This window comes from Lepus europaeus, chromosome 4 (assembly GCF_033115175.1).
Source record: "Lepus europaeus isolate LE1 chromosome 4, mLepTim1.pri, whole genome shotgun sequence".
Taxonomy (NCBI): domain Eukaryota; kingdom Metazoa; phylum Chordata; class Mammalia; order Lagomorpha; family Leporidae; genus Lepus; species Lepus europaeus.
This window is the reverse complement of record NC_084830.1, coordinates 33,432,614-33,453,282: the sequence shown is the minus strand read 5'-3', so window position 1 is coordinate 33,453,282 and position 20,669 is coordinate 33,432,614. Positions and strand designations below refer to the sequence as shown.

Here is a 20,669-nt window from a genome sequence, read left to right as displayed (position 1 = left end):
GCAGATGGGATATGAGAGGAAGCACTCAGATTTCCCTAAAAGTATTCCTTATTCCTGGAACACACACACACGCACACACACACAAAATGTCTTCAGATTTAATGAACATTTTAAAACAAATATCTACCTCACAAAATAGATAGAAAAATAATGAGTTAAAGCAGGGGTTGGCAAACTGTAGCCTGTAGGCCAAATCTGGTCTATTGCCTGTTTTTGTAAATAAAATGCTATTCAAACATAGCCATGCCCAGTCTTTTATATTGTTTCTAGTGGCTTTCAAGCAACAGCTCAGAGTTAAATAATTGCAAGGCCAGCAAAGTCAAAGATATTTACTATCTGGTCTTTCATAGAAAAACATTTGTTGATTTCTGTGTTAAATGATACAATGAGAAGCAAACATTTTTGAGATAATTGGAGATATTTCAATGTTCTCTACCACACCCAGGAATTTGGTTAGTAATTAAAATAGCATTGTGATTATATAAGAAAATGGAAACTGTATATTTTTTAAGAAATGCACATTGATGTATGTAGGCAGACACAAAATAACGGAATATCAGAAATTTGCTTTAAAATGCTCTGGCAAAGTTGTGGAAAATATGGTTATATCATTTAATCTAGAAAAAATTTATAATGAGTTTATGGGAGTTCACTGTATTATTCTCTGATTTTAAGTATGCTTTAAATAGTTTCAAAATATTGAATTTCTTGAAAACATTATTTTAAATGATACCAAATAGAAATAAGAATTTTTAGGCCGGTGCAGTGGCTCAATAGGCTAATCCTCCGCCTTGCGGCGCCGGCACACCAGGTTCTAGTCCCGGTCGGGGCACCAGATTCTGTCCTGGTTGCCCCTCTTCCAGGGCAGCTCTCTGCTGTGCCCAGGGAGTGCAGTGGAGGATGGCCCAAGTGCTTGGGCCCTGCACCCCATGGGAGACCAGGATAAGCACCTGGCTCCTGCCTTCGGATCAGCGTGGTGCACCGGCCAAAGGGTGCTGGCCGCGGTAGCCATTGGAGGGTGAACCAACGGCAAAGGAAGACCTTTCTCTCTGTCTCTCTCTCTCTCTCTCACTGTCCACTCTGCCTGTAAAATAAATAAATAAATAAAAGAATTTTTAAAAATCAACTATTATATTTTATTTCATTTCAATTTTTCTATTATTAAAATTGCTTTAATAACACATTTTACAGATAAATTTTCAGTCAAACCTTGGGTTAGCTCATAGACTATTTGGCTAGTAGACTTACTAAACCTTCTAAGAAATGTGAAACAACTTATTTTCCTATTACCAAAGGAGAGTGCTCACTTCTTAAATTCCTGTCAATGTTAAATATTATTTTATTCCTTCAAATTAATCATGAAAAATAAATTTTGACAGATTAATTTGCATGTATTTAATTATTGTAAAGTTTAATATCTTTCATATGTTTGTTGGCCTGTTTTCCTAATCTATAAATTGTTCATGTCCTTTGATAATTTCTCCATTTGGTCATTCAGACTTTCTTATTGATCTGTAAGAACTTCTTATATTTTTTTATATTCAAAACTTTTTCTAATTTGTCAAGTCTCTCTATATGTTTCCTTCTAATTTTTTCCCCAGTGCTTTTATGCTTAGAATGTCCTTTTATATTTGAAGATAACTAATATTTACCTATACATACTGTCTTCTAGGTTTTTATAGTTTCACTTTACATTTAAAGCAAATCTATCTGGAATCCATTTTAAAATGTGGTATGAAGGATGGATGCTAATTTTATTTTGTTTTTTCTTTTTGCAATATTTTAATGATAAAAATCTGCAAGCAGTGGATAATTTCTACATAATACATTTATACATTAAAAAATACTAGGAATTTTCCAAGGTGCATGTGTCTGAGCATATAATTTCCTAATATTTTACATAAGTGCTTGACAACCAGTGCCATGACACACATTTGGTGGCAGATATGATGACCAAGTCCTTACTTAAATCTTGTGCTAACCACAAATGAAACTAAAACACCCGTCTCTAAACATCACAAATAAAATATTTTTTCTAACTCCAAGACACATCTCTAAAACTTTTGGTTTTCTTTTGAATTTAGATCTTAGAGCTCACTGTTTTTCTTTTCTTTTTTTAAAGATGTATTTATTTATTTGAAGCACAGTTGCAGAGTTAGAGAGGAGGGAGAGAGAGAGATCTTCCATTCACCAGTTCACTCCCCAAATGGCTGCAACAGCTGAAGCAGGGCTCAGCCTCAGCTGGGAGCCGGGAGCCTCAGCTTGGTCTCCCAGGTGGGTGCAGGGGCCCAGGCTACTGCTTTCCTAGGCCATTAGCAGAGCACTGGATGAGAAGTGGAGCAGCTGTGACTCAAACCGGCACAGGTGGTGGCTTTATCTGCTGTGCCACAGCGTTGGCCCCCTCACTGTGTCATTGAACTAAACAATTCCAGAAGGCACATATAAAAATAACATCAGGCAGAGGAAAACGTGGTTTTGTGCCATAATGTCCTGAAACACTCACTTATGGTTTGATACTGTTCAATGTTCAGTTGTATAATTTAGGGGAAGAAATCATTGCTATTTTAAGGAAACATTACTTGAAACTCTATGGAAAGCTAGTTGATCCTCATAAGCAACAGACATATTTACTAACTACTTAACCATTCATTCAACAAATACTTAGTAGTATCTACTAAATACTTGACACTGCTATGGCTCTTATTTCTGTTGTTCCAAATACTAGTGTTTTTAAAGATGGTTTGATGAAGACAGTCACAGCTTATACTCATGACCAACCTCTACCCTGTGAAATTCTTACCATACATACATGATGCCTATGTACTGAAAGGTAAAAGAACTAGTATTTATTAAGTACCCATTATGTGGAAAGCACACTAATTTTATAATTTTAGTAACATATTACAGTAGGAAAAACTGACTCTCAGAGAGGTTAAGAATTTCATTGTCTCAAGATTCAAGCTCAGGTTTGTCTGACAAAGTGCCCTTTTTCTTACCACTATAAGCTCACTGCTTCCTAAAATTTTCTACTTATATTCATTCTGAGAGGAAACAGCAATTCTGGGAATGTAGAAATGAAAAACAGACAGAGGAAACTGTCAGAGAGAAGACATCTCATAATACACAGACCACAAAAATTTGAGGCAAGAAACTCTTTATAGTTGTATCCAGTAATTCTGCCCCAACACATGTAGTCATATGCATAGAATGCACAACGTTGCATTCTAGGTTCTCAATAGCAAACTTTGAACTTCTATTCCATTATCGTATTTCTTTAGCACCTTTTTTGTAGTAAGAACTCACAAATCTGTAAGGCAGTAAACTAATTTTGGTTTAGTATTATACAATATGTCAATAACCAGTGGTCAATGTTGAAACATAAGAATCTCACCCATCCATTCAACCATCCACCCACCCATCCCTTCACTTATTCTTTTTAGAAATAATCACTGACTTATTGTGTGTCGGGTATTATTTCAGCTTGTAGGTAGTGGTGATGATCAAGACTCTAAGATCCTTTTCTTTAAGGAGTTCACATTCTGGTAGTAAGGAGAAACAGTTACAGATAAGTAAAAGAAGAAAAAGCTTAATAGAGAAATGTTTAACAGACAAAATGAATGATAATATGTAGACTGGGTGGAGGGTAGGAAAGAACTTCATTATAAAACTTGTCATGGAAGGCTCCTGAAGAGGTTACTTGAACTGAGACCAAAAATTAAGAAGGAGCTAATCCTAGAAAAAATATGGGAAAATATTCTAGGCAGAGGGAACAATAAACACAACAAGCGCTGAGTGAGGAAGTGATATGGTGCACTGGGGACACGGAAAGGTGACCAGGAAGGCTGATGGGGAGAGAGTGATTGATGATGAGGCTGGAGGGAGGCAGAAATCTAAGCAGGTGCAGGATGGTAGGTCAGGAATCATTGTTTTAAATGCAAAGGAAGCCATACTGTGTATTAAACACAAGATGACAAAAACTTGGCTTGTGCTTATAAAGGGGAAAATTTTCATTTAGTGATAACATATCCAGCTAATATTTTTTGATTGTCTACTAACTGCTATTCTAAACACTTAACACAAGTCTTAACTAAAGTTAATCTAATATCCCTTTAAGATAGGCACTATTGTAATACTGATCTGCAGGGTGCATATAAAACTAGTACTAATGTTTAAGGCACCTGCTCTAGCTTCTAATCAGTAAATACCTGGGCCATGGTATAAATCCCAATATGTATATATTTTTTTATTTGACAGATAGAGTTAGACAGTGAGAAAGGTTTTCCTTCTGTTGGTTCACCCCCCAAATGGCTCCTATGGCCGGAGCTACACCGATCTGAAGCCAGGAGCAAGGTGCTTCTTCCTGGTCTCCCAAGCAGGTGCAGGCACCCAAGAACTTGGGCCATCCTCCACTGCCCTCCTGGGCCACAGCAGAGAGCTGGACTGGACAAGGAGCAACCGGGACTAGGACTCAGTGCCTATATGGGATGCCAGTGCCGCAGGCAGAGGATTAACCAAGTGAGCCACAGCGCCAGCCCCTGAGCATCCTTCTTAACCACTATGCTGAGTGGCCACTTAAGGAAAGAAAGAGCAGAGACAAATAAATCTATCTGGACTCTGTTATCATAGGAGAAATGAGAAGTAAATGTAGTTCACATAGGGCAGTGGTAATGAAAATTCATAAAAATAGATTTCAGAAATATTTGGGGAAAAGTTGAAAACATTTTTTATGACAAAAAATAGGAAAGGATCAAGATTTTCTTCCTTTAACAAGTGGGTATGTGATGGTTACTTCTGAGGGATTCTTATTTTTGGGCTGGTGTTGTGGCATAGCAAGCAAAGCTGCTGTGAAAGATGCTGGCATCCTATAGTGGCACTGGTTTGTGTCCTGGCTGCTCCACTTCCAATTCAGCTCCCTGCTAATGGCCTGGAAGGCAGCAGAAGCTAGCCAAATTCTTGGGCCTCTGCCATACACAAGGGAGACCTGGATGAAGCTCCTGGCTTAAGCCTGGACCAACCTTTGCCATTGTGCCATTTGGGGAGTGAACTAGCATATGGAAGTATGTACACTATATAACTCTGACATTCAAATAAATAAATAAAATCTTAAAAAAGAATTGTTAATTTTAATAATTTTCTTTTTTTATTATTTGAAAAGCATAGAGAAGACAGTGACAGGGAGAGTGAATACTTCCATGCATTGGTTCCCATGTCTCTAAGAGCCAGGACTGGGCTGGGTCACAGACAGGGGCCAGGAGTTCAATCTGGTCTCCCATGTGGGTGGCAGGGACCCAACCACTTGAGACATCACCTGCTATCTCCTAAGGTGTGCATCAGCAGAAAGCTAGAGTTGGAAGCAAGCTGGACACCTAAACTAGCCTCTTAACTGCTAACCAAATGCCTGCCCCAATCATTCTGCTTTTGATATGTTAAATTTGAGGCATAAATTAAATGTGACACTAGGGTATCAAGGGGCATTTGGATAAGTGAGCTGAAGCCACAGACATGAACATGCCTTTGGAAAGGGCAGCAAGAGAAGAGGGCTGATGAAAGCGACTTAGGAGTAACTGGAGAGGCAGGATAAATGCTCAAGGGGTCAATCACAGAAGCTGAAGAGGAAAATTTGTGCTAAGGCAGGGGCTTGCTCAACTGCATTGACTGCTGCTGGAAGTCAGGGAGAGTGAAAGCAGACAAGGGAATGACAGATTTGCTGGTGAGGTCACTCTGATGCTTGACAAGGGGCAAGTATGGAGACAGGATTTTATGTTCAATTGCTATATATCAGTGAAAAATAAAAATGAAATAAAATAGCTATTTTGCTGTGAAGAGGAACAACGAAGTGGGAAGGTAGTTGCAAAGAGATCATCAGGGAGTTGGAGTGCTCCTTTCTTGAAAAGACGTGGCATGTCCAGTGGGCATATCTGGTTCCAGTGAGAGCCTCACATCAACACATGTAACCTGCGTCTCCAAAAAGGAAGTGCAGAGTACAGTAATTATTTAGGAGATACTTCCCTTGTATCTTGGAGACAAAATAATCATTTCGCATACAAACATTCCCAGGATTTCTGAGCTATTTGGAGCCTCGAGTGCTCCCATAAAAGTCCTGGTGCAGCCCTCAGCTGTGACGGAGGATGTGAGTAAAGGGAGATGTGCCATCTCTTCCAAGAACTCAGAGCTCCGGCTGAAGCAAGGGCCTCCCACTGGGGGTCTTCCACCCCAAATCAAGCTACTGATTAGCATTATCAGTCCCTGGAGATGGAACATGGAGGGGAAAACATCCTAGTCCAAGTATTTAATGTAGTGTGAGTAATGGATCTACCCAGATGTTCTGATGGAGGAGGAGCTGATGCCAAAATTGGGAAACGGAGGGCAGACAGGTGAGCCCTGGAAAGCAGCATGGTGAATTCGTCTGTGAAAAGCTTTTCTCTGGTTCTTTCCTCCCTAGGCTTATGATCCTCCCAAAACAGGCATGTTACAAATCTTCCTGACCTTCCTTCTCCCTAGCAATATGGGTTTATTTGCAGTTTCTAGGCCATGCCTTTTTAAAGCTCAGGGATCCCCCCCGCCACTTCTTTCTTTTTGAGTTTCCTTTGTCCAGGAAAATGGGGGGCAAGGCATGAGGCAGACAGATAAGAACTGGAGGTAAAGGAAGGCAAGGAGACAGGGAGGGAGGGAGAGATTGAGGAAGAGAGGGAGAAGGAGAGGGAGAGGGAGATGGAGAGGGAGAGGGAGAGAGACGGGGGGACGGGGGGGCCGAGAGAGAGAAGCAGAAAGATATTTCTTAGCCTCTTGCAAACTTATATTAAGGAAAATGCAAACCACTCCAAGAACACCTGAAGTACACTTAGCTGTCTTTTAGCAATGTAAATATTTTTCTCCTGCCTTCTATTTTTTCTCACATGGAGACTCTGAGGACAGTCATGGTCATGACACAAGGCTATAAATAGAAGCCACTTAAGGAGAAACAATGCTCAATACACAAAAGATGAGATTGCTACATTTGAGTTTTTTTTTTTCTATTGGGAAAGAAGAATTATCTTAGATAATTTATATTTGTCATGACATTTCTTTTTTTAAAAAAGGGAACAAAAAACAAAAGAGTAAGAGAAGAAATATGCTCACAATAGTCTAAATCTAGTGATTTTCATGACACAAAATTCTGAATTTTGAAAGTTAGCCTTGTGCACATAATGTTTATCCACAAAGGAGTGATTGAATAAATGACAGTACCCTGTAGAGTAGAACACTGTAGATCCTTACAATGAATGAAGGGGACTTCTATGTGCTGGCAAGCAATGGCAGGCACAGGTATTGCCTAGAATACACAATCCATGAGAACAATACTGACAGGACTAGCCCACCTACTGGAACATTGTCTTGCTGTTAGGTAGGTGCTCAGTAAGACTGTACTTAGAAAGGATCATAGATCAATATTACAGGATCTTATTTTGGCAAGAAAGCAAAACAAAATAAATCCTTTCAATGTGATTACATCTATTTGATGTATGTGTTGACACATTTTATAACTAACATGTTTTTTGTTGCTTTTGAATTAAAAATAAAAATATGATGATTATCATTAAAGAAAATTTAATCCTCACAAATATCACAGTATAAATAGAAGAAAGGGAATGACAGATTTGCTGGTGAGGTCACTCTGATGCTTGACAAGGGGCAAGTATAGAGACAGGATTTTATGTTCAATTGCTATATATCAGTGAAAAATAAAAATGAAATAAAATAGGTATTTTGCTGTGAAGAGGAACAACGAAGTGGGAAGGTAGTTGCAAAGAGATCATCAGGGAGTTGGAGTGCTCCTTTCTTGAAAAGACGTGGCATGTCCAGTGGGCATATCTGGCTCCAGTGAGATAAATAGAGTTCTAAGAGTTAGGTCAGCCTCTAATAAGGATGCTATCTGTACAGGCTCCCATATAAGAGAGAGTAATGACTGAGCCTGCTGGTCCAAGAAAGGAGACCGGGGAAAATCCACACTGAACAGGGAACAGGTGAAGGATGTGGGTTTGTAGCAAGGTGGGGAGGTTTGCAGTGAGATCCCAGTGATGTGCATGTGTGTGCACTTGGAAGCCTGGTTTGTGCTCCCTGGAAAGGGAGAGCAGTCAACAGGAAAATATAGACCTCCTGCACCAGAGTTGCTGAAGAACAAGCAGGGGCACTTTGGGTCGCAAGAGCTGGATTGTGTCTTCAAAGCTGACAGATATATTGAACAACAGAAGAGCCTGGGGCTGTCGCTGTGGCCAGGAGTCAGCAATGCCACCTTACATATCAACACACCAGCATTCTTTAAACCTGAAGAGCACCAAGTCTGCCTTGAGTTAACAGCTTCCTCAGAAAAACAACAACATCTGGAGAGTAGAGACGGGTGGTGGCTGGAAAACGTATGTGGCCTCTGCTAAATACCTTCTTGTTTGTAATCTGGGCTGCTGGTTTTTCTCACAGCTTGTACGACTGAGAAGTAAGGATTGGGGAAGACAGTATTCCTCACTGTTTCCTAAACGGGCTCTACACTTTCAGGACTCTTAGGTTTTTACACACACTGAATTCTCTGTCTGCTGTGCCAAACTGCGGTTTTCAAACTGTGACACTGCCTTCAAAACCTTGCTTCTGTGCCAGCTCCTGAGTGGAGCATCTCTGGTTTTCTTAGTAAGAGATGCCTCTGCTAGCCACTCACAGCCCTGGGATCTTGGCTGGGGTCTTATAGAGATGCTGAACTCCTCAAGACAGGAACGTTTCCTTCATTTAACAAAACTAATAAATGAATACTGAGTATTTTCTAAGGTTTTTATTTCCCCAGTTACTCGGATAATGCCCTACTTTCAAAATATTTTAATAAATGAGAATACTTCACTTGTCCCATTCTCATAATCATGCCTTCTAGCAAATGCTGACAAATACCTAGTGGGTAAATGCCACGAATAAATCGTAGCACAGAGGCCAATGTTATTCCTGCCCTCACGGTGCTCACATTCTACTGGGGAGTCAGATAACTAAAGAAGAAATTTTAAAATCTGATCATGTGGTGTGATAGGGGAAGCATAAACAAGAGATAACGCAACCTGGACACTGAAATGCATCCTCCAGCTTCCTCCTATGACCTGTACTTGTGTAGGGTGAGCATCCCTTCTTAGAAATGCTAGGGGTAGCCGGCGCCACGGCTCAATAGGCTAATCCTCCACCTTGCGGCGCCGGCACACCAGCTTCTAGTCCCAGCCGCGGCACCAGATTCTGTCCCAGTTGCCCCTCTTCCAGGGCAGCTCTCTGCTGTGGCCTGGGAGTGCAGTGGAGGATGGCCCAAGTGCTTGGGCCCTGCACCCCACGGGAGACCAGGAGAAGTACCTGGCTCCTGCCTTTGGATCAGGCAGCCAATGGAGGGTGAACCAAGGGCAAAAGGAAGACCTTTCTCTCTGTCTCTCTCTCTCACTGTCCACTCTGCCTGTCAAAAAAAAAAAAAAAATGCTAGGAGTCAAAACTGTTTCAACTTTCAGATTATTTTCCTGGATTTTATAATATTTGCATAGACTTTATTGATTGAGCATTCCTAACCCAAAAGTCTAAAACCTAAGATGCTCCAAAATCCACAACATGCTGGTTAAAAAGTTTCAGAGTTTGGAGCATTTTAGATTTCAGGTTTTTGGAGTATGGAAGCTAAACCTGCTATACACTTAATTCACATCCAGCCTTACTTCTTTCTTGTAAGACATGTAGGCCTGGTAAGACTTCTTGTCTTTCTAATGTATGTGTCTTTTTGATCTACCTCTACTCTTTTTACAAACAATTTTCACTTCTCCACTATTTTGAATTTATTCCCCCCTTTCCTTCCCCATCTACTTTCCCACAGTTAAAAACTTTAGTACATACCTGCCATTTGATAAGCACCCAATTTTTACTACAAGTGCATTATTGTTTTTCATTCTTTTTCCTTTTTTCTATCCCAGTTTTATTTTAAAAATTTATTTATTTGCAATAAGAGAGAGAGAGAGAGAAACCAAAAAGGCACATAAGTTATCTAGGTATCCCATGTGGGTAGTAGCAATCCAACCAATTTAGCCATTGTTGCTATCTACCATGGCATGTGGGATGAGAGCATTCTAACTTGTGGTGGAATGAGAAGGTGAGAAGGTCATGCCAAGATGGCTGCTGACAACAGAAATTGCCTGGCAACAGGCTGTGATTGGATGGCTTTGAAACTGTTCCTCTCAGAAACGAATCCACCTCAACACTAACTGTAGTCTTAACCTCTAGGATAAACGCTGGCCCTTAAGCTTTTTTTTTTTTTTAAGATTGATTTATTTATTTGAAAGGCAGAGTTAGAGAGAGAGAGAGAGAGAGAGAGAGAATCTTCCATCTGCTGGCTCACTCTCTAGATGGTCACAACTTCTGGAGCTGGACAGATTCGAAGCTAGGAGCCAGGAGATTCTTCTGGGTCCCCCATGTGGGTGCAGAGGCCCAAGTAGTTGGGCCATCTTCCCCTGTTCTTCCAAGTGCATTAGCAGGGAGCAGGATTGCAAGTGGAGTAGCTGGGACTTGAACTGGTGCCCTTATGGGATGCTGGCACCACAGGCAGCAGCTTTACCCATTGTGTCACAGCATTGGCCCCAGCCCTTAAGCCTTTTTTTAGAAAAAATCATCCAGAATTTTTCTATTTGTCACTCCTCTTTTCCATCCCTATTTAATGAAATTTTGTTTCTACCCTCACAATTTTCAGCAACTGTTTCTGCCTAAGATCACTGATAACCTAACAGGCTGCTCCTTGAGCACTAGGCAGTACACATTCTTACTTAATCTGTTGCCCACTTTTTTCCTGAGGCTTTCTCTTCCTCTGGAGCTAGACACACTGTTACCCCTGGCTGTTCTGCTTCCTCTCTAAGTGCTCATGCTCAGGTGTCTTTGTTTCTTTTTTCCTCTGATGCTTCTATCCTCAAAGTTCTATCCCTGGTCCTACAGGTGTCCTCCACACACTGCCCCCCACCATGGAATTATTACCAACTCCCCTGACTTCAGCTACCACCATCTCTGAATTCTCTTTGGAGCTCCAAATTTTGGTCTTGAATGCAACAAAGGCTAAACTAAGCTAACTTGAGTCACTGTTCTCCTCATTCCTGCCATTCCATTTGTATTCATCTGGTGGAAATGTAGACACAAGCCCTTTACAGCTGGTGACTAAGACTCATCTATTATAGCTCCAAACCTCACATTTATCATGTGATCAGTCTGCACTTTGATTGCTTTAAAGGCCTTCAAACCAGTCAGGTTTCTTGACTCTCCTGTCTACTGTCCAGTATATAGACAAAAGTATCTTTCTAAATTACAAATCTGGTGATGGCTGTTCCCTGCTAAAAACTTTCACTGGCGCTGTCAGACCTTTAAGAATTATAAGATGTCAACCTATGAACAATACTCTACTATTAATGTATGTTATTTGTTCCATGGAGTTAAAAGGCTAGATTTAAATTATTGAATACTGTCAGAAGGGGTGCATAGCATGCAATTCTAGAGGCTCCTCTGCTGTCTTCTACCTAGGTGGCCTCACTCTTTATATCACTGGTATTGTTACTCCAGGGACCCTTGAGTTCATGGATCAAGTTCTTAGCATAACATAGGGAGTTTTCTATGATCTGGTCCTATCCACCTGTCTAACTCATTTCCTGTTTTTGACTCAGGTTCACTGATTCTAACACTCATGTTTATCCACCACACTATGCTTAGCTGTGTGACATCTTTGCATCCTTGGCTTAAGAAATGTGAGGGCCCAGTGTAGTTAATAAAGCAACAAATTCAAATTCCAAGGCAGGAATGTATGTGGAGGGGTATGAGTCAAAAGGGAGAAGGACACAAAACAAGTGGGTGAAGGTAGCAGTGTGGGGATGACATCCAGTGATTTGTTATCTCGTCCACTTCAATGTCATGGTTAAGGCAACAAAGTAACTGATTTTTCCAATCTCTGGGTTTTATTCATCTTTGCAGCTTATGGCATAATTCCTGATCTTAGCAAGCATTTAAAGAATGGTTTTTGGATATACATCTTTTGGTGGAAGCTTGACAAAAGCTGAATGTCCTACTCCTCTCAGGCTTCAATTTTTTCTTCTTTCACTTCTTTTAGGGAATTCACTGGGTGTTAAAGGTCTACTCTTGGCACACCTGGTATACCCATTATAAGTACACCCCAAGTATTCCCGACACCAATGAAATAAAATGCAAAAGAATGAAAAGTATAGATTGAGATACCAAACCTAGAAAGAGGATTATATGGGAAAATAGTCCTCCTCTATGCTCACTTTTCTACCATTTGGACATAAGTTAAATGTATTATGTACATACGAGTAATGTCATTACTGAGAATAATGACAAGGGGTTTGCAAGTAGATGCTTAAAAACTAAAATTTCCTGGAATGTGGAGGCATTTCCCTGACCCCATGACCACAGGTTTAAACAGTTGGCTGGCCACCCATCCTGCTATCTTTCATCCTTATTCATCTTGTGATGTCACTTTGGGCATACTTCTTCCCTCCCTCATAAAAAATCTCCAGAGGTACCCAGACCACAAAGCAGTGAGTCCATCACACTTCAGTATGCTAAGAATCATCTGAAAAACCTAAGGTGGAGCTAAAGTGTCTGTATGTTAATTAAATTTTACTGAGGATTCTAAATTATATAATACTCTCATCCTCTGAGGTCGGGAAACACTGCCATAAAGATGAATGTTTTAAAATAGAAAAGATTTGTAGATTAAATACCATAACATGCTTCTAGACATGGTCCAATTTCATCATGATTATACATAATGTCCCCACTGCTAAAAATTTTCAGAGTTCCCCCTACTAAGGGTTTTTTTTTTTTAATTGCTAAATGGCAAACATTTTTGTTCCTGTCTTTCTAATTGCTGTTACCACATTCTGAAAGAAATACTGCTAGTATACTCTTCATTTGTAACCTATTTCATTAGGTATGTATTTCTATGGATCAGACATCTAAGCACTTGAAATATATATTTTGCAATAGTTTCTAGGTTTCAAATTCATTAAAGTGATAGGGAATTCTTAGGTCTTTGTTTTTTAATTCACAGCAGGTTGGCAGTCATTCAGTTATTGTATAATTTGATATTGAAGCTCACTTCACTTGAAGCAGTTCATCTCAATTCTAATCATTATGTTCAAAGGTTCAGTGTATCCAGAGGCCAAGTTTTCTCAACTGGACAAAAGCATAGCAGAAATATTTCTGTTTGGCAAGGCCAGGCAAATTTTTGGAGGCTTTGTCAAGCCTTGGCAGGGCACTAGTCAGGTTACAATTTGCATTAATTGTTCCTACCACAAACAGCAACAATGATTACCTCTAGGTCATGGGCCCACAAAGATTTCTTCCTCAGTTCTGTGAAAACTAAAATACTTTCTGCAAAGACCCTTATTCAGGATTAGACTCTGAGTCTCAGCTTCTGACCGATTTGTGATTGATCTGGTAAATGTTTCTTAACGTGCCAAATCACAAACTTGCCTGAGTATCTGTGTGTGCACATTAGGAACATGGCAATGTTTCAGAGAAATTACTGGTCTCCATAAAACAACCAGTGTTCTATATGCATAATTTGTTACACCTGCCATGTTTACAAGGCACCCCGAGGAGAAGTAGCTTGAAACCCAGCAATCCATCTGCCTCCCAGTTCCAAGGGGTAATTATTGCCTCAACTAAGCAAAGAAGAACTCACAGCATGCTGCTAACCATGTCAGGTGACTGATGCATGTGCTGACACTCACCCAGGTCATCAGCTTTTCTAACAGCGGATTCATGGTACCATGACAAACATAATGCACTTCCAACAAAAAGAGGAGAGAAAAATGGACAGAGGCCTAGATTTGGTGGGCCATATCCAGAGCACAAAGTGAAAATGGGGCTTTATCACTTCTCATTGGCATGATAAAAACAAGAAGCACAGGGTGGGGATGGGAGAAAGGCTGACTTCATGCCAAAATCCCGATGTAAACAGAAGAACTGATTTAAAAAAAGAAAGGGAGGACATGAAAGCAAGTGTTTTATTTCTATTATTTTACAATTTACTTGTATTCTCTATGGATTCTTAAAAAAAAAAAAAAACAACAAAAAACCAAAGTGCTAGTTAACATTTACTTGCTGTGAATACAAAATAGGGCCCAGTCTCCAACACAGTGTAAAGTGAACTGTCTCAGTGACTAAGACTGAATACAAACTATAAGGAATAGATTGTTCTAACCCTAAAATGATGTCGATGTTCGTGAGCTGATGAAATGCACGAAAGACATGTATATCTTCAAAGAAAGTCTGCTAATAAGAAGCTATTTAAAAGAGGAGCTCTTCGGGGGACACACCCCAAGTGAATTGCAAAAGGTCATACACAACTCCTTCCCTCTGAAATGAGAGAGACACAACATACAAATTAGCATATAGAATATCAAGTCATTAAGTGTTCCTTGCCAAAGCTCCCATGGGAAGAAAGAAGGGGGGGCAGTAGGCTGAGGGAGGAAAAAGGGGGCAGTAGCTAAAAATGGGCACGTCACTTTGGAAGGAGTTCCAATCTTTAATTCCACAGATCAGAAAAACACGGGCGCAGAAGTAGATGAAACATCATCATAGATTTACCATTTTTTTTTTTTGCCAGAGTATAACCATCAATTACTATCAAGAATCATTATTTCAATACAAATGAGAGGCATGCTAGATTCTCTAACTGAAGGATAATTTTTTCTATTAAGTAAATTTAACTTTATGCTATCTTATTACATTATTCTTCTTTAAAAAATAAATGTTAGAAGATACAATGCTCTTCACAATGAATGCCTTTGATACAGATTTGACGAAAGAGAAAATGTAATTTTCAAACTAAATTTTATTGTGTTTGAGGTAACATCTTCATCTACAATTTCACTACCAGATTCTAAGAGTTCCCCTAACTACACATGCCTTCTTTCACGTTAATGAACATAATGATTTAGACTGAAGTTACTTACTTAGATTAATGCAGAATCATCTTCCCATAAAGTTATGAAATTTGGGCAACAGACACCTCTAAATTATTTAAGTTTCATTCTAGCAGAGGATGGCTTTTTGAATGTTTGTATATACCTATTCTCCACCTTAGTTGCCACGATTAAACAACAAGCATATCTTAGGGCCTAAGCGTGAGGCTGTCTGGATTAACCCCAACCATTTCCCTTGTTGGTTGGACATGTTTTACATTCTCTATCTCACCGCCTGCAGCATTACCAATCCCCATTGTACCAAACCCATTTATTTTCTACCCACTGACTGACCTCCAGAGCATCATTATCATGCCCCCAAAGGCCTTGCTGTTGTCAATTCTAGTCAGCACAGCACTCAAAAGCCTTCAAGTGGGGTTTATCCACATTCCATAGGAAGGAAAGCAAAGAAGAGAAAGGCATGGGACCTGAACTCTGGGGAATCCCCAACACCGGCAGATGAGGGAGAGGACCGGGGATGCAGGGAATTCTGTCTGGAGACAGAGTTTGGAAGGTCAGTCTAGAGACACCCGTAATTATATGCTTCTGCCACTCAATTCTCAGCTAGTTAATGGCAGAAAGATCAATATCTACTTTCGATTTTCATGTACAGCATTATGGCCTTGGTGGGGGGGTTAGGTCTCTTGGGAAGGGGAGTCGTCAGGAAATGGGTCTAGGCAAGAATCATTCACAACCGAAATGAATAATTTTATGGGTTTGTCTTTATATTTTCTAAAGTAGATTTGGGGTTTTTTTTTTCTTTTGTATTATTTCAATCAACTGCTTTCTTCCTTTGTCCTGATAACACTACTCATCCTGAAGTCAGTCACAAATAAGTTAATTGCACGTAGGGAAGATGGGGAATAAATATGGAACTGAGCTATAAATATAGCCAGCTTGAAACACTGTCCCCAGAGCCCATCCACATTCACCAGAGTGAGCCTTGAGCTCCAAGCGAGCTAAAGTAGACAGCACACTACCTTCTGCAAGCAGGACTCCAGGTCCTGCTCTGCTCTCCTTTTGTTTTCTTGTTGGGAGAGTATTAACCAAACCACCAGTAAGTGTCCATTTTAAACTAGATTCCTATCTTTCAAAGGGAAAGGTGTATGTTTTAAAATGTAATGCTTTGATAGAATGTTGTTTCATAACCTGTCAAAGAAATTCAGGTTTCATAGAGAAAAACTGAAGAGAAGGATACACAATATTTCTGACATATGACTTATGTATGGAATGGATTTATTTGTGGAAAAAATGTAAGAAATCCAATGCTGCATATGTAAAGTCCTTGAAAAAGGTACTTTCCAGTACTAAATGAAGTAGGATGTTGCATCCTGCTAAATTAGAACATTAATCATAGCATCTTGATTCACATGTCCTTTTCATCTGTGTTAATCTTCAAATTACATGCCCCTGAAGCAAATTTTAAAACTCTGTCCAGTATGAAACATTGTGCACTAATCAGAAGGCAGTCACTCTCTTAAATTTTATCCAGATTCCTAATACTCCTCAACTAATGCCAGTCCTTTAAGCCATGAGCTCCCACAGGTATAGCAGGCCCTGCCAAGTGGGAATGGCAGCACCTTCAGGAGTTCTCAACTCTGTCCCCTTACCAAATATGTTTACAGCTACTGGAAACTTCCTTAATCACTTGCCAGATTTGACACTCCTAGCTCATCATGTCAAGAACCACCATTTATTAACACATGTTTACAAGCCAGGTGCTGAGTTGGGAGTACATTTGGATACACAGCCTCAGCCAGTCTCACAGCAACTCGACAAAGCAGGCACAGAATGAGCATCCTCAAACTGAAAATTTAAAATGTTCCAAAATCTGAAAACTTTCTGAGTGCTGACATGATGCTGCAAATAGAAATTTTCATACCTCACTTCATGTGACAGGTTGAAATGTGAGAAAAAAGTAGGCATTAAAAACACTGTATAAAATGGCCCACAGGCTATATCCATAAGGTGTATAACACATAAATGAATTTTGCATTTAGACTTGGGTCCCATACCCCAAATATCTCATTATGTATACATATATATTTTTAAAATATAAAATATTTCTGGTCCAAAGCATTTCTAGTAAGAGACACTCATCCTGTATTATCATCTCATTTTGCTGATGTAACAACTGAAGCTGAAGGAGGTTAAGAAACTTGCCCAAGGTCACACAAAATGTAAGTGGCGAAAGGCCAGGGGTGTGAGCCCTTCCTATAATCAGGCCTGGCAGATTACAAAGCTTGTGACTTTTACCACTGAACTACAAAGCCAGAGCAGCCCTGGAATATGACCCTCATTGATCCTGAGCTCATTTTGTTAAGAGTTGCTTTAACATGGGGCTTCCATAATCAGAAGTACACAGATTCAAAGAGATTATTGGTATAAAATCTAATTTCATATCTTCCCAGATTTCACAAAGGATCACAATTTTTAAACAAGCACTGACACAAGAAGTTAGATTTTACATTCTAAATGATAAATGATAATTTTAAAAAATCAGGCACAGAATTTCATTGTGTTGGGTCATATGAAACTGCTGTATTTGTAGGTCAAAAGAGCCAAAAAACATAACCTTATTCAATGCCCCCTACTGGCAGAAGTCTAGCTCCAGGCTGCAAGTGGCCCAGCCCAGCCCATTCACAATGCACCTGCAGCACACACACTTCATGCTCGTGGGGGGCGGGACTTCCCATGGGTACTGTACCTGAGCAGAAGCTGTTGCTGCTAACAGTCCTTGCTGAGCGCCCAGAGCTGCTGGGGTTGAACTCTCTGCTCTCTTCTTCAGAGAAGGGGGACTCAGAGGCTGGGGACACCTTGTGCTGTTGCTGGGGCAGATGGGGCCGCAGAATCAACCGAGGAATTCGGCTCCGGGACACCTCCTTCTCATGATGCTGCACTCTCTGCTCCTTCTCAAAATTGGACATCAAAAAGAAAACAAAAGGAAACTCCCGTCTGCTCCTTCAAGACTCACTTTTTTTAAAATACGGAATCAACTGAAATGAGCTCCAATAGCTCTTCTGCTGAGTTGACCCCTCTAGTTCCAAAGAGCACGTGTGTGTGTGTGTGCGCACGGGCACACACACCCACTCTGCCACCCCACTCCCTAGGGAGTTCCTGATCACCTTCCCTATCACATCCGAGCTTTCAGCCATCAGGGGTTTTCAATTACTCCCAGCACACTCTGGCTCACTGCTTGACTTTCTTTAGACTTCCATTTTGCTCTCCCAGAATTAACTGTTAGAATTTGACTTCTGTTTTCCTGCCTCCTCAATGCAGAGCCCTATACCTGGACCAACTCTTTCCTGATGGCACGCACCTGTACACACCTACACACACACACACACATCTTTGAAATCCTCCTATTCCAGACAGGATCTTAATTATTCATTTATATCCTGATACCCAAGGCTTGTTGCCAACAGAAAAGCAAACACAAATGCAATACCCAGGAAGACGGCTCCACCTTTTTTATATCATGTTCAGCTTTTGTTTTCCTTACAGGACACCATGAGAAGAGATTTTTCTATCTCTCCTTAAAAACACATTAAATACCCTGCCACGCCTTGTTTTTTTAAAAAAAAAAAAACGCACAAAAGTAATATTTTACAATGTTTCTCAACTCGCCAAGTGCTTTCCCGACCACACTGAGGCTGTACAGTCATACATGTCCCTACTGACAGATGAGAAAATTGAGGTGCCAAAGGTAAAGATGCTTAGCCAAAACTGTCCATTGGCCCAAGCTGTCCATTAGCCCAAACTGCCCATCATCTAGAAGCAGAGCGAGCTGGAATTGTCAGGGTCCCCACGACCCTGGTTTATTAAAATGGATTCCTGGGAGGAGCTTTCTGCAAAAATTCCACTGCTCCCTCCAACCTCTGCAATCCGAAAAGGGCTCTGGCTTGGGTAACAAGCACCATTTCGCAACTTGACCTCTTGCTCATTTCCACGGCTTACCGGCGAGGGTCGCAGCCAAAGCAAACACCTCCGGGCGCCCCACACCTCGCGGGAAGCGTGGAAGAAACCCCAGCCGCGGGAAACTTCAGAGGTGGCTGGGCATCCGCGCCATCCAGAGGCCGAAGCCGCACCCAAACTCGGAATCTGCCTGGCGCGGAGTCACCCCGCAGGTATCTCGCGCCAGCCACTCCGCCTGTCACACGGCTGACCGTGAGCAGTCCCTCACGTCTCACTCAGGAGCACATCAAATTCCTTTTATTCACATCACACACACCGGACGTCAACTGGATGCTACACCCCACAGCGCCAAAATGCAGGAGGCGGGATTAACCCTCTAAAGTCAGTCTTGTCAATCCTCTGACCAACCCCCACCCCCGAATCTCTTTCTCGGGTACCACCTCCCCATCTGCCGTATTTCACCCCACTAAGCCAGGACCCCTCTGCCTTCCTCTCGCCCCCACCGCCGCCCTCTCTCCCCGACGCCACCCCCTCCAGCTCTCACCTGGCCCACCTCCAGCCCCGCAGTGCCCGCCTCCCCTGTCCCCCGCGGCCACCGCCACGACCTGCCCGCCTTACCTTGATCTCCCGGAGGGGACCCATCGCGCCGCTGCCCGCCGGCTCCTCGCGCCGCCGCTGCCGCCGTCCTGGAGGAGGCACCTGCGCGCACACGGGAGCAAGCGAGGAGACTGCGCTGAGGCGTCGTGGACTGCGGGCGGCGGCTGCTGCGGGGCCGACGCGCCGCCGCCGCCGCCGCTGTCCGCGCTCGGCTCCGAGGGCGCGCCCGGCCGCCCCGCCCCGGCCGGACACGTGGTGCGCGGCCGCCGCCACGGCCGCCCGTGGACGCTCCCGGGCGCCTCCCCACTGCTGCCCTCACCTGCGGGCTCCCGGAGCCGCTCTCCCGCCCCGCCCGAGTTCGCCGCTGCTGCGCTCCCCTCCCTCTCTGCGGACCCGGGTCCGACGGGCACAGGCGCAGGCTGGCGGCGTCTGCAGCCCAGAGGTGCCGCGCACCTTCGTTTTTACTTCTGGGCTCGGGGCTGCGGGGCCGGGGAGAGGCTGAGAGGAGCTGCGACAGCGCGGAGCCAAAATGGAGAAGTTTTCCTCTTGCGGCCCCTCCTGTGTCCCGGTGTTACTTGAAGGCACAGCTCCGCACCATTACCTCGCCCGAGAGTGGCGGGGCGGGACCTCCGCCCCCCGGAGCCTGCCGAACCCACGCCGCAGGACTGACTGACTCGGCCTCTGGGCTCTGAGATCTCGGGGCTGCGCTTCTCCCCGGGGGAGCGCATCCTAAGGGCCTTGGATTGGCTGCGCGGCGCCGCAGGGGAAGAACGGGCCGTGCTCCCTCGGTCAGGGGAAGCTGGGCTGTTAGGGCGAGAACCGCCTTCCCCCAGCTCCAGCCCAGCCCAGCCCAGGCGCGCTATGGGGAGAGCTCTGCGCCTGACTTCAAACAGCAGGTTCAAGTCCGCGGTCCACTCCCTTCAAGCTGAGTGCCTGCGTGCCCTCTGAACTTGGGAGTGCATCCTTGTAAACTGGAGCATTATACTAATGTACCTACGTCAAGGGTAGCTGTGAGGATTAGCTGTGGAAAACAAAACAGTTGTACCCAGGTGGTTGACCAGAACTTTCCAAGGACAGTTAAGTCAGGTCCAGGTGTCCCTTCAATTTTTGCTGGTGCCTTTTACATGACAAGCAGAAAAAGCAGACACATTTGTTTAA

The 20,669-nt window shown here is 42.5% G+C and overlaps 1 protein-coding gene across 4 annotated transcripts in view; it reads right to left on the bottom strand.

Annotated features, from left to right (window-relative positions):
* SYBU (syntabulin) overlaps positions 1-19,675 on the bottom strand; it is a 73,337-nt gene extending 53,662 nt beyond the window's left edge. Inside the window, exons 1-2 of one of the 4 annotated variants that reach the window (XM_062188090.1) lie at positions 19,533-19,675; positions 17,707-17,911 (exon numbers count right to left, since the gene is read on the bottom strand). In XM_062188090.1, the coding sequence (XP_062044074.1) occupies positions 17,707-17,911; positions 19,533-19,556 (229 nt within the window). In that variant the 5' untranslated portion in view covers positions 19,557-19,675. The remainder of the gene's footprint in view (positions 1-17,706; positions 17,912-19,532) is intronic. The other 3 variants (XM_062188092.1, XM_062188089.1, XM_062188094.1) reach the window with 3 other exon arrangements.
* Between the last annotated feature and the right edge of the window lie 994 nt (positions 19,676-20,669).